Here is a 13,772-nt window from a genome sequence, read left to right as displayed (position 1 = left end):
CAGTTCTGTTAATATCCGCATTTATTTTGCGTATCGCTTACACTTCTCTCTGCAGGAGCCATATATTTATAGGCTACTGGTGACCATATGATCTTTCTAGAACACACAGGTCGGAACGCGTGCATAGGCTACGTAGCCTGCTGTAGCTACCGGATTTGCAGACCTTTTTTATGTGTATTGCTGTGGAATGTCGGCACGCGAGGAGCACAGTAGGCTAACCCCCGCCCCCACCAACCCTACACACAAACATCCCTACGCGCACAGACACAAAGAGATCGAGCGGCGCATCTTAATGTAAATGCTGTGTGTGAGTAAATTGAAGTACGTTTGTAAGTATGCGTGTTTTCTGTTACGCGCCTAACCAAACTGCTTATGATTTGAGAATATGCGGCCTTGCACGACTCTTTTTACAGCAACAAGTATGAACGGCTCATTGATGACAGGATCAAATGTCCACGACGGACGGCCAAAACCCGGTATTCCCTTCCTAATTCAGGACGCTTCACCGATTGGTGAAGCAAAAGATGCAAGGCCCACTTTTGATGATTTGAAGGGGGTGGGGGTGTTGCTGCAACGCCATGACTTTGCAAGTTGGGCAGACTGGAACGAAATGTACAGTCTTTGCTGTGAATGAGTAGTTCGTAGCAAAGAAGGTGTTGAAGATTTTGTTGGGAATATTACTTGCCCTTATGTTTTTCAGTGTATTGTTAATGAAATGAAGACCAAGAACGTAAAGCGTGGACACATAGACCCTTGCCCGAGGTATAGGACCTGTGTGTGTATGTTGTGTGCATGCTAGGGGAGAATCCTGACGGGATCCTTCATGCTCTTCAGCAGGCTGTAGCCATGGTTACTGTATGGGACAACTGTGGAATAGGAATGGGTCACCCAAGTCGGGAAATGTCAACAGGATATGCCACCCATTCATCGACTTGGAGGAAGAGAAGAAATGTAATTTTAATTAACCCTTTAAGTTGTAAGCCTTTCAGTTCTTAACTGAACATTTTAATGCTAATGCATGTAACAATCACTAGTGGTAATCGAAAGCAACAGAGTTCTAGAACACTTGTTTAGAATTTAGGGGGGGAAAAAGGCATTAAAAAACATACTCTTCAAAGGGGTTCAAATAGGAGAAAAAAAAACCCATCAGACTGTTTCACTGATTAGCCTACATTTTGTTGTTTCATTTGAGTAATTATATTTTGTGTACATATTTCCATGATCAAGGTGACTAGTCACAGTAGCTGTCAGAGAAAGACAGGGTGCTCTTTGATATGGGTAGGTGGATTGGCTATACCTGAGGCGCTGTGAGCAGTTCCGGGGTTTGATTCAATCCGCCGTGCGCAATGATAATTACTATGACAGCTAGCCTTACAATGATGTAACTGCCGGACATAAATGGTAGCGCAAGCAGCAAACTAGTGTATCCGCCACGGGCTGTGTGCAGCCGTAGGCCCACCCTGGTGAGACCGGTTTTCTGCACAAAAGCCTTCATGAAGCACGTTGGTGACACTGTAGCGGTTCTACAGAAACAGAGCGGACGTGAGTGTTGTAGCTCGACCCATATCGCCTCGGGTACGGGGCCAAGGGGACGAGCCGGTTCCAAAGCCAGCAGATGTGCTTTTGGGTCCTGCTCAGTTACTGCTAACCTTTGAGCCAGGCGACTCTGGGCTCCTGGAGGGCTGCAGTGTCTGCCAGTTTGTGTGGTTCTCCTTTATGTCAGCAGCTATAGTTTAGGTCTCGGAAGACGGCGGGTTCACTCTTCAGCTAATTTGTTGGCAGTTAAGCATGTATGTGGGGGCGGCCTGTAGCGTAGTGGTTAAGGTAAATGACTGGGACAGGCAAGGTTGTTGGTTTACATCCCAGTGTAGCCACAGTAAGATCCGCACAGCCGTTGGGCCCTTTAGCAAGGCCCTTAACCCTGCATTGCTCCGTTGGGCCCTTGAGCAAGGCCCTTAACCCTGCATTGCTCCAGGGGAGGATTGTCTCCTGCTTAGTCTAATCAACTGTACGTCGCTCTGGATAAGAGCATCTGCCAAATGCCAATAATGTAATGTGCTAAAACGCACACACATACAGACACACAGAAACAGCCAATATTGCAACCCTCTAGGACTGGAGTTTGAGATTTCTGCTCTGGGCTGTTGTTACCTTACTTTGTATAGCATTTGCACCTGTATTGCATGTCCTCCCCAGCAGAGTCAATGCGGGTTGGAGGGACACTGGATTATCCTGGTTTTGCATGCTTCTTTTTTGCAGACTTCTGTACTTGAATTTCTCTGGTTAAAACCTACTTTTAAGTGCTTTCCGGAATGTTCCATTTGCACACATAATTCACAAGCAATGATAGCTTCAGTAAACCCAAAATAAGAGGCGCTCTGATGCAGCCAATGATTCGGCTAATCATTTAATTTTGGTATGAAGAACAAATTATTCTGCTTGGTGAAAGAAATCAATACAGCTCATTGTCTCTCCACTCTTTACAATGTTCACTCTCACATCACCATGCTGCCTTAGTCCTGGAAAAGGTCACCTGACCAGCTGTAAACTTGTATAGGACAAATGCAAAGCTAATGTAAATCACATGCAGTGATGACTCCAGGAAGCAGTGATCCTTACTGGCTCAGTGTGATGTAACACAAAGGAGGAAAACCACTTAGCTTTCATAGGGGGAGGCATTTGAAGCCAGTGGGATGACTCAGTGTTGCAGGACTAGGTTTTTGTATAGATGTCACGTTTATCTGCCGGACAGCTGGGTGTCTACAACTTTTGTGAATGATTGTGTCCAAACTGAGAGATTTCAGGAAGCTGTTTGCCTATTGTGCTTAATCTTATTAGGCCGATCACGTCCCGACTTTGGAGAACTGGAACAACTCGTACGACAATGCAGTGTCCCACAAGCCTGTTTTCACTAGAACAGTTTTCTTTGAAAAGTAAGGCAGAATGAGCCGTTCAGTCAAGCACTTTGGTGCTGCACCTTAAACTTAAACTCAGTTATGTACAGAATGTGTGATCTGCACTTTGTCAGTTCTGTGTGTATATCACAAAGTTTAAGGGTCAGCGAAAATAAATAACATAAATGCATTTGGTGGCACTTTCAATTCAGGGTTTACATAAGAATTACATAAAGCCTTTGTAAGCAGGGTATACATCTTCATAAACGTTCATGTCAGTTGACACTCTGTAGACGGTAAGAGGGTATGCTGTGTCACTGTGAATATTATAAGAGATGTGTGACATGCCATGATTTGTTTTATTATGCCAGCATCACTCATGATATGGAGACTCATAGATGTCAGTGCTTATGATAGTGCTCCTGTGTTTAACTTTTTGATGAAAATTAATACTTCCAGGAATTTGTTACTCAAAGTTAACTATCTCTGACAGGTGGTGGTAGTTCCATTCATCTTTTCATCTTTAAGCGTACTTGATATGGCACCACATCTTTGGTGAAATTCTTCCAGGGGAGAAAAAACATCACTAGTATCTATTCAAAGTTGGTTAACCTACCTATTAGATTTTAAAAACACATTGCTTATGTTTTTATCCTAGTAGTCATCTACCACATGGAAACAGCATGGCCCTGTTGCTGTCATTTCAACATTGAAAAGATACGAGTAACATCCCCCCCCCCCCCCCCCCATTTCACTTTGACTCAGAAAATTGGAGGTGGAGTGATTAAGAAGTCTAACACCGCATGCCGGAGGTAGTCGTTACTGCGCTTACAAAAAAATTGTTATACCGCGATGGCTATATCGCCCTACAGTATGGGGGAATGCATCTTTAGGTTATCATGCATCTGACTGAGTAACTCATTTTCAAGCCTTCTGGTCAATGTAAAGGTCTTTTGTTTCGTCCCAGTGATTTAGTCCCAATAATGTTGGAATTTCCTGCTTAGCTGATGAGTATAGCATCTGTCCTGTGAGCTAATGACCCAGAAGGAGAATGGAGATGTTGGAGTTGCTTGCAGATCCTGCTGTGAACTCGTTCTGAGATGTGCTGGTCATGGCTTTTTCGGAAGTGGGGACTTTGTTGTAGAAGATAAGGTAGCTCAACTTGCTAACTAAATGTGCAAGCCACAAATTATGTGTAATTAGCCACGATTTTTACCTTGTGTGCTCATACTATGTGGAATCGTGCAAGTTAATTGATGAATGATGTGTGCATATTGATGACTTTCATATTGATGACTTTCGCACAGAAATCCCCATACAAAGCTGAGCAGTAGTATAGCAACAGTTAAATCCTTTAGATAAAGTGGGTAAAACTGCTTAGAATTATTCTATTAAACTCCAGAGAAAACCCTCCCTTGATGCGGAAGCCCTGTGAGACTTGCAACAGTCTGTACCCACAATCCCATTCTTGTACAGACATGGCTGTGGTCAAGCGGGCAAGCCGATTCCAGTTCTCCAACCCCAGTTTTCTCTTTTTCATTCTGTGGTTTAAAAAAATTTAACTTCAATTGAGGATGAAAGTGATAGGAAACAGAGGGACAGAGATTACCTGAGAGCATACAGGTTTGTTTGTACTGGCTATGGAATACTAGCCGCTTAAATTGAGGTTTCCTGAAAGTAGCTAGGTCTGCTTGAGAGCATAGCCTAATAGTATTTGTGGTGTCAATCACTCCCTCCTCATTCAGGTATCTACCAGAGCGAGATAGCTGCTGGTTCAGTACCGATTACTGTATTTATATGGCATAAAATTATTTTAACTGAATACCTAATTCCTATATAGTTTGCTAGCCGTAACCAGCAGAAAGTGTGGAGCAGGTTCAGTCGACCAGCAATTACATTTTCTCCATACATTTTGAGTGATGAATGAGGTGTTGTGTTTTGGATTATTAAGAATCATCATTTGCAGTTTGTATTTAATAACGTTTTCCATTGGTTTATAAATCCTTGCCGTACGTGATGTATGCTCTAAAGTGCAGAAACATCAAGCTCTTAGAAGGCCACGGTACATTCAGAATGTTTAGCAGCGCTCCTGCAGGCTTGCTGGAATTATGTTAAATGGATTCTCCAAGACAAAATGTTCTCCATGTTTTTTTTTGTTTTATGTGTTCGCTACAAGCTTAATCCTCCTCACATTTTTCATATGCTAATGAATACACACACACACCAAAATATTGGCAGTCTCTGAAATGAACAAAAAAGAGGATGTCTGTATAGGAAATGCAAAGAGCAGATGACGGCTTTTCTCAATGGGCCTTTCTCCACCCCAGAAAGGGCATTTTTTACATTGTTGCTCATGCTAGTGGCACATGGTAGTAATTGTACTGTCACCTAACGGTAATAAGATATGCTGTATTTTTCTGGAACTTATTGTTAAGTCGTTACATAACATTCCACTCATTCTTCTGCACGGTACACCTTTCCTTCTTAATTTGTCCACACTCACAATAAAGAGGTTGGGCCTTTTGTGTGAGTTTGGACTGTAAATGTGGTTCTATTATGAAGTTTTATGTATGACTTTATGTATATTTAGAATTTAACTGAATACAATATAGATAGGACTGTTAGTATAAGTTGCTGTAATAAGTGTCCCTATGTGTGCAGTCTGTGAAGATGTGTGTGTGCGGGGGGGGGTTGGGGGGGGGGGGGGGGGGGGGATTGTGGTTTGGTGTAAGTAGCACAGTGAACGTGAAGTTCTTCATGTTTAATGGGCTTGTGTATTTTGTTTGTTTAGTGTTTCAACAAACACACTTGCTGAAAGCCAACACAGAGAGAGCCAGAGGAATTAGCCTGGAACAGGGCGATCTCAGCGAAATCTCATCATTTCAACTTTTATTTTCTCTAAAAAGCCCGCTGTCCCTCCAGCAGATGAAATGCGGGGCTCAAATGTCGAAGATACACAGAAGGCGAGGTGGAAAAACAGTACTTTGCTGTTAGTTTGTGAGTCAGCCTTATTATGTGCTTCCAGTGAATTCAATTCACCATTGAAACCTGTGGATCCTGAAGGGTGGCCTACATTCCAAAGGATAATCTTCTGTCTAGTAACTGCTTTTGATCCCCTAGTAGAACTTAGCCTTTAGCATTTTGCCCCAGATACTCCACTTCATGAGTGAGAAGGAGGGAAGGCGAAGCCGGGATTTCCCTCATTTAAACAGCGCATGGTTGTGTGTGCAGAGGCTGTGTGTTCACCTGCGCAGATTTTAAACTCACCCTGCACAGTCTTGCCTTTCTCAGAGGTCAGTTTCAGCCTCGGTGCCTGCGCAGATCTCAGTCTTAACCTGCGCAGATGTCAGCTTCACCCTCGGTCTGCGCAGACGTTAGACTCAACCTGCGCAGATCTCTGATGTCAGGGAACTTCCAGTGTCATTGGTGACCCGTTTCACTGTAATTAAGTGCTGGTATGATTGTACGAGCTTCTCCATCTTGCCCACGTCTGGAAAGAGCTTGAAATAACGAGTGCTGTGAACACTGGAGGGCTTAGCTCCTTTGGGGTAAGATCACGTACCCTGGTAAACGTTTGAATTTGTGGATAAGCCACGTCGCTCTGTTTGAGTGCCTCGTCATGGGATGCATGACAAAACTGCTCACTTGGACTTGCTTTTATGTGCTTTTGTTTTTGCAATTCTTTCAGGAATTGTGATAAAGTCTTTAAAAAAAAACTTTAACTGTCGGGTTCCTTAACATTTGACTTTTTAGCAAAAATAATTGTTCTTAAGGATATGGAAGTTTCTGGCAGGTACTTGCAGCAGCACTGACTACATTTTTACTACTGTTTACTACGACATTACTAAACACTTGGGTTTTCAACAGGTAAACCCAGGCAGTTTTTCTCAAATGTTGATTAAGCCCATTTCATCATTGCTCAAGTAATGGACATACCCCCCTTAAAGCAGTAATCTGAAGATTAAATGCAGAGGAGAGTGTCTCAAAATTCTGTTTTTGTGCGGTATACTGGGCTATTTTCCTCTGTACTTGTTGGCTATTTTTGTCTGTTTTTGATTGGGCCTTTAGTTATTTTGGTCTCAAGGACCTGGCATACCCGGTGTGTAGTCAGCAGGTTTGAATTGGATGTGTGCGCTGGTGAAATGCTTCCCCCTCCCTCCTCACACCCTCGCGCACACACATTGAGATTCAGCTCCACATTGGCTGTCTCTCATTCAAGAAGGCATTGAATGCTGTTAGTCTGGAATGTCAGAATGCAGGGACAGCGTCTGAATATCGGACTGATAGAGCTGCAGAATGTTAGACTGACACAGTGGCCAAGTGCATTACGTTGACATTGAGTCGAAGCCACTACAATAAATTCAACTTTCAGTGCAGTTGTGTTCTTTGTATTCGTGTCAATTGAATGACAATGGAGTTATTTTGAAAAAGGGAAGTGTCAACAAACCAAGACATAGTGGCATTTTAGTTTGTTTGGTTAACCCTTGTGTAGTCTTAACATTCTGTGTACTCCCCTTGTCCTAAGGGTAAAAAAAGACCCATTACATTACATTAATGGCATTTGGCAGATGCTCTTATCCAGAGCGACGTACAGTTGATTAGACTTACATGTCTAAGCAGGAGGTAATCCTCCCCTGGAGCAATGCAGGGTTAAGGGCCTTGCTTAAGGGCCTTGCTTAAGGGCCTTGCTTAAGGGCCCTGTTCAAGGGCTGAACAGCTGTGCAGATCTTATTGCGGCTACACCCGGATTCGAACCGCCGACCTTGCAGGTCCCAGTCATGTACCTTAACCACTATGCTACAGACCCACCTTCAAAAGATCATTTAGAGGGTTTTCTCTGCTGTTAAACATAGTGGTGGGTCATTTTTGACCCTTAAGACAACATAAGGGTTAACTGTGCTATGATCATAAGATGTACAATGAGTACATCAAAGCTCTTAAAAGCCTCTCTCTGTGACCTTAGAACAAACAAGAAAAGGGGACAGTTTGTTCTAGTGCCATATGCAGTGCTTTTATCACACACAGGTTACTGATAAAAGTCAAACTGTCAAAAAACTGTCAACCCGGCTATCCATCAACACAACCATCTGACTCGGACGGTGAGAACTTCTTCATTAGCACATCTAATGAGTGAGTGATCTGGGCCCGGTCACTGTCTGCATCTGGTATGACGGCCCTACCGCCTGACTGATTTAAGAGACAGCCTCTTTCCCAAAAGGCACAGGCCGAGCGGGGGAGTATTTTTAAAGTCTCTGGTAACCTTTTCCGGTAATGACTGGTCATGGTCCCAGGCTGGGAGACCTCCTGTGTGGAACAGGAGCCCACCGGGAAGCTGCTGTGACCCGGGCGTGATGTAACCGCAGGCTCCGAGTGTCCGTCATAGCAGCGCCGTGATGTCACTGCACGTGGAAACCGATCAGGCCTATTTTCTCTCTCTCTCTCACTCTCTGTGTGTGTTTCTCTCTCTCTCTCTCTCACTCTGTGTGTGTCTGTCTCTCTCTCTCGCTCTGTGTGTATGTCTGTCTCTCTCTCTGGGTGTCTCTTACTCTCTCACACTCTGTGTGTGTGTGTGTGTGTGTGTCTCTCTCTCTCTCCCTGTATCTCTGCCTCCCTCTCCCTCCCTCGCTTTCTCTCTCTCACTCTCACTGTCTCTCCCTCGCTCTCTCTGTCAGAATGTGCTGCTGTGTTATAACCACTCTGGATGCCCCTTCTCCCTCCATCTCTCTTACTCCCTGCTCGCTTCTGCCTTTTGCCTGCCATCCCTCTGCTTTCTTTTTGTCTCTGTTTGTCTGTCACTGTCTATTGTCCTCCCCATAATAATAATAATCATAATAGTAGTAATGCTAATGATCATAATCATAATAAGTTTGATCATTATAATTGGAACTGATGAGTTTGTTAGTGATGTGTAGTTATTTCTTAGGGTCCTTTGTTGACAAGGATGCACTCATAGCAGGGTTTATAAGGGTACTGTTTTCACTGAACATCCCGACAAGAGTCCGACACTCATGGCTTTTGTTTTAAAGCAATACCTTCAAATATGTCTGCCCCTTTTTTCTGGACGTTTTTTGAGGCTAAAGGCTTTCTGTATGCAGGATCCTGGCATAGTCACTGAAACGGGGTCTGGATTTTGATTGTATGACTCCTGAGGCATCTTGGATCTGGTGGAACCGGTAACGAGAATTGGCATGCAGGCAGCGGCGACGTCAGGCGTGGATCCCGGATTAGCTGCCAGTTTTCTCTCCTTGAATTCACCCCCGGGCGGAAATCTCCGGAAAGCCACTTGTTGGCCGCGGCCGGCGTTTCAGGTGGTGTGGGAAGAGGCCTCTGTGTTCTGGGCTATTATGGGGAGAGGAGATGGGAGGTGATAATGCTCTTCCTGGGCACAGAGAAACAGACGGAAGCGTATACCTTAGAATGCTTCCCTCCACTCAAGGGTAACATTCTATTACGGATCAGAAGGAATGCACGTGAGTGTTTGTGTGTGTGTGTAGGTGTGAGTGCATGTGAGAGTGAGTGTGTATGAGAGAGTGTGTATGTGTGTGAGTGTATGTGTATATGTGTGTGTGAGTGTAGGTGTGAGAGTCTGAGAGTGTGTGAGTGTGAGTGTGTGTGTGTATGTGTGAGTGTGAGAGTGTGTGGGAGAGTCTGAGAGTGTGTGAGTGTGAGTGTGTGTGTGTGTGTGTGTGTGTGTGTGTGAGTGAGTGTAGGCGTGTATGTGTGTAGCCTATGTGTTAGAGTGTGTGTATGCGTGTGAGTCTGCATGTGTGAGAGTCTGACAGCGTGTGAGTGTGAGTGTGTGTGTGTGTGTGTGTGTGTGTGAGATATGACCCTTCATTGTCAGCTGAAAGTGAAGAATCTCACAGCTCTCTGTAGCCTGTCCCACGCTCAGTGCGCTTTGAAGGGGAAAGTTCTGCGTCTTGCATTTGAGTGGGCTCAGTGGGCAGAGGTAATAAGTCACTCATTAGTCCTTGAGCTCTTTTTACATTTCCTGTAAAAGCTCTATCTGGAAACGAACCCCCGGGAAACACGTTTCATGCAACAAGTAGATACTCTTTGTGATAATGGCTGGTAAATACTTTTTAGTTCCACCCGGATTTCCTAGGATTTGGTTTTTCATTTAAAAACACCCTAAGGTGCCTTTAAAGGGTAGTAAAAGCCGTGAGCTAAATGTTTAATGGGTCTGATAAAAATGAAACCAATAAACATTCTTACTTACCAAACTCCAGTGCTGAATGTGAAAATGTGAACAGGTTTTTAAAAAATAATGCTGGTGAAACTATGCTGAACATGTAGTTATCTACCCAGTCATTAGTATTAAGCAAAAAGGCAGGTTTAATTAACAACAAGGTGTGGGGTGGATTTTGACCGAACGCCCCAGTGATGATGTCAGCTCACCCCGGGGCCTGGTGTACAGAAATTCTCTTTATGCTTACACGTCTTTATAATTAAATATGACAGCGTCTAGCCTTCAGAAAAATTCTGCTACCCTTTAATTCCCCTGGGGCTAAAGGGCGGCACTTAGTGGGTTTCTTTTTCTGAAGGCTGACGCGTTCTGCGCGCCGTTCTCCCCCGTTAATGAGTTCTGCAGATCAGAGGAACGCGACCGCGCCTCCGCTCCGTGGGGGGTTCAGCGCTGGCCCGGGCAGCGGTGGGAAGGCCTGCTCTAGGCCGCCCGCCTGTCGGGTCTTCACACGTTCTTCTGTGGAGCTTAGCGTTTCCTTCCGTTGTCAGTCTGTGGGCTTTGAACTGGTGAAGGAGCGGTGAGGTTATTCTGGTAACTCCTCTGCCCTGAGGTTACCCATCACAGGCTGATGTTATCTGTGACGTTTAAGCGGCAGGTTTTTCTGCTCTGTGCATTTAAATTACATAAATTTAAAACATGTTTAAAGAAAGTCATGCATAATTCATTACTGACTACAGAATAATCATTGTCGATTAACTTTACCCAGAGTAGCATAGTAACTTGGTAGTATTTTACACGTTATTCTGCTCTTTGTGCAATTAGATTGGTATTAGAACTACGAAGATTCCTCACGGTATGCACTCCGCCTGTGTCACTCATATGATCTGTATTCAAAGTATTCGAAACACACCTTCCTTTCTTCTTCCTTTTTTTCTTTCCCTTCTTCAGTTCTGTGTTTCAGCAGTGGATGCTACAGCAGCCTCCATTCTGCTGACTGACTGTTAAGTGAAACAGGCCTCCCTGGTCCACCGTATAAAGTTTAATGTCATCCGCAGGCACCAGAGGCAATCAAAATGGCCGCCGGGGAAGATCAGGCTGCTAACGTGATACTTGACGGTCAGCTCTGAGCTGGCAGGGACCTGTTCCGCTGGACCTGGCTGGGGTCCTGTGCTCAGAGGCTTGGGTTATACTTTGACAGGAAGAGCTGCTGAGAACTTTGCTTTAGTTTAGAGCCTGACACGTGTGTCAAAATAATATTTGGATTAATGGATGGAATTTTTATGAATGCGGCAAAACACTCATATAAACAGGCTCATATGAACAGTTGGATAGTGTACACATTGTGTATAGTGCACAGTGTATAGTGTACACATTGTGTATAGTGCACAGTGTATAGTGTGCACAGTGTGTATAGTTGAGAGAGCGCGCAACGGAAGGAGTGTGTTTCTCGTCTCTGCACACAGGTCTGAAAGACTTGCTTGCCTGTGTTTGTTATCTGTCCTTAGACTGGGGTGAGGACAAAAACATGACTTTGTCTGCTCTATATCTACATCTTAAAGGACAGGAGCACTGGCCAGACGTTCAGGCTGGCTGTGCAGGGCAGGGAGCTGCAGGGCAGAGAGGGGTGTTGTGGGGCAGGGAGTGGTTGGTGGGGGCATGGAGTAGCAGGGCATTGGACCAGTTGCAAGAATTCTCCAAGCCCTCCGTAGACTGCTGCAGGGTGTATATCTCAGGCACCCCACAGTGTGTGTATTACTAGCGTATTTAGCTAAGTATAATTAATTTTTCGCATTAACACAGACTTCATGTTCACAGGCCTATGGCACAGATCAAGATGAACATGCTCTTTCAGCTAATGGAAGTGACGGTGATTGTAGCATAATGGTTATGGAACTATAACTGAGCTCTGTTCTGTTTACAGGTAATTAACCTGAATTGCTTCAGTACATATTCTCCTGTATCACCGAATTATATGATGAAATATATGCTGTGTGAGTTGCTCTGTGCGAGTGTCAGCTACATGCCAACAGGTAATGTCAAGTATAATGAGTCATTGATCACCCATAAAGATAATATTAGTTGTTTATTATACTTTTAATTGACTGAGGTGTAATTTCTTTATCTGTTACCACCCTGCTGGAAAAAAACAACTGGTTGCTGGTAGGTTTTGAAACAACTGGCAGCTGGTAATTTCATGCTGGTCATAGCTGGATTTTACATCCGTGGATAAATCCATTGCCTTTACATAGCTATGCATATTTTTGTCTCCTTTTCCCATCTCTCCCTCATTTTTTCACGGAACTCTTTTTACCTCCCTGCGGCCCATGCTATCTTCAAAAGGCAAGCAGATTTTAAAAAATGTCAATCGGTTGAGGTCCATTTGCACCTCATTGGTGAGTAATGTGTTCCCATGGCCTTTCATTCACAATCTGTGACCTCCGATGAGTACCGTAGATCGTTGGCTAACCAAAGTGACTGCATGTAGCATATGTAAAGAGAATTTATTCAGTGGATTTCCCCATGGAGAGCTTTTTGAAGCCACCGAACGTTCTTCTGAGAAATCAGCCAGATTGCGTGGTGATGTAGGATACAGGATGTAGTGATGTGGGCATGAAATGTGCGATGTAGGTGTAGTTCAACATGAAACTCCTCATGTTGATGGTGAACAGTGATCGGTTCTTGTAAGTCAGTGATTCTGACAAATGATTGGATGTGTAAGCCTGAACATGTGGCTTTCTTTTGGACCTTAAAACCCATTTTACTCATTCAATGTATACTGATGAAGTATCATTCAGGCTACTGTGACCTGAATTGTTGTGGTTCCATTTTGTTTAAAATGGGTGTACCAGCAAGTTCCATGCAATATACACTGAGTGAACGTTATTAGGTATTCATATAGACTTGTTGCTTAGACTTATTAAGTCTTCTGCTGCTTTAGCAGTTTGATGCTTAGAGGTTTGATGTGTTGTGTGTTCAGAGATGCTCTTCTGCATACCACTGTTTGGTTATTTGTGTTACTGTCACCTTCCAGTCAGCTTTGTCTGGTCCTTCTCCACTGATGTCTCTCATTAACAAGGCGTTTCTGCCCACAGGACTGCCGCTCACTTTATGTTTTTTCTTTCTCTGCATTCTCTGCAAACCCTAGAGACTGTTGTGCATGAAAATCCCAGTAGATCAGCAGTTTCTGAGATACTCAAACCACCCTGTCTGGCACCAACAATAATTATATGGTCGTAGTCACTTAGATCACATTTCTTCTCCATTATGACATTTGGTCTGACAAACGTCTGCATACTTTTATGCATTTAGTTGCTGTCACATGATTGGCTGATTAAATATTTGCATTAACAAGCTGGTGTTCAGGTCTACCTAATAAAGTCATCACTGAGTGTATAGTATATAGTACATATGTTTCAAAATATTTTCTCTAAGATTAGTAATATGCCTTGCCAGATTATAATTTCTTTGATCGGGATATGTTTTTTCAAAGTATTTTTACAGGTCCGGTTTGTGGTCCCAAAAGGACAATATACTGTCCGGCCTGAGCGAAAGCTTCCGGCTTATCCCCCCCTCCCCCCACTCTGCCAACCGTAGCTGAGCTAGGTCCTCTTCTAAAGGCCAGCACCAGTGCAACACTGGAAAAACAAATCACTTCCTGCTGTCCAGGAAGTGCAAGACACAAACAGGAAGTA

The 13,772-nt window shown here is 44.0% G+C and overlaps 1 protein-coding gene across 6 annotated transcripts in view; it reads left to right on the top strand.

Moving 5' to 3' along the window:
• Positions 1 to 13,772, top strand: part of stim2b (stromal interaction molecule 2b) — a 52,066-nt gene that overhangs the window by 1,206 nt on the left and 37,088 nt on the right. The window contains exon 2 of one of the 6 annotated variants that reach the window (XM_061252595.1): positions 101 to 209. The exons of 1 other annotated variant lie outside the window; for it this stretch is intronic. In XM_061252595.1, coding sequence (XP_061108579.1) covers positions 188 to 209 — 22 coding nt within the window. In that variant the 5' untranslated portion in view covers positions 101 to 187. Of the gene's footprint in view, positions 1 to 100; positions 330 to 841; positions 952 to 13,772 lie in introns of those variants that run through there. 4 more of the 6 variants (XM_061252596.1, XM_061252597.1, XM_061252594.1 and 1 more) reach the window with 4 other exon arrangements.

This window comes from Conger conger, chromosome 8, assembly GCF_963514075.1.
Source record: "Conger conger chromosome 8, fConCon1.1, whole genome shotgun sequence".
Lineage (NCBI taxonomy): Eukaryota > Metazoa > Chordata > Actinopteri > Anguilliformes > Congridae > Conger > Conger conger.
Note: the sequence above shows the minus strand (reverse complement) of the source record. Positions and strands in the feature narration are given on the sequence as shown.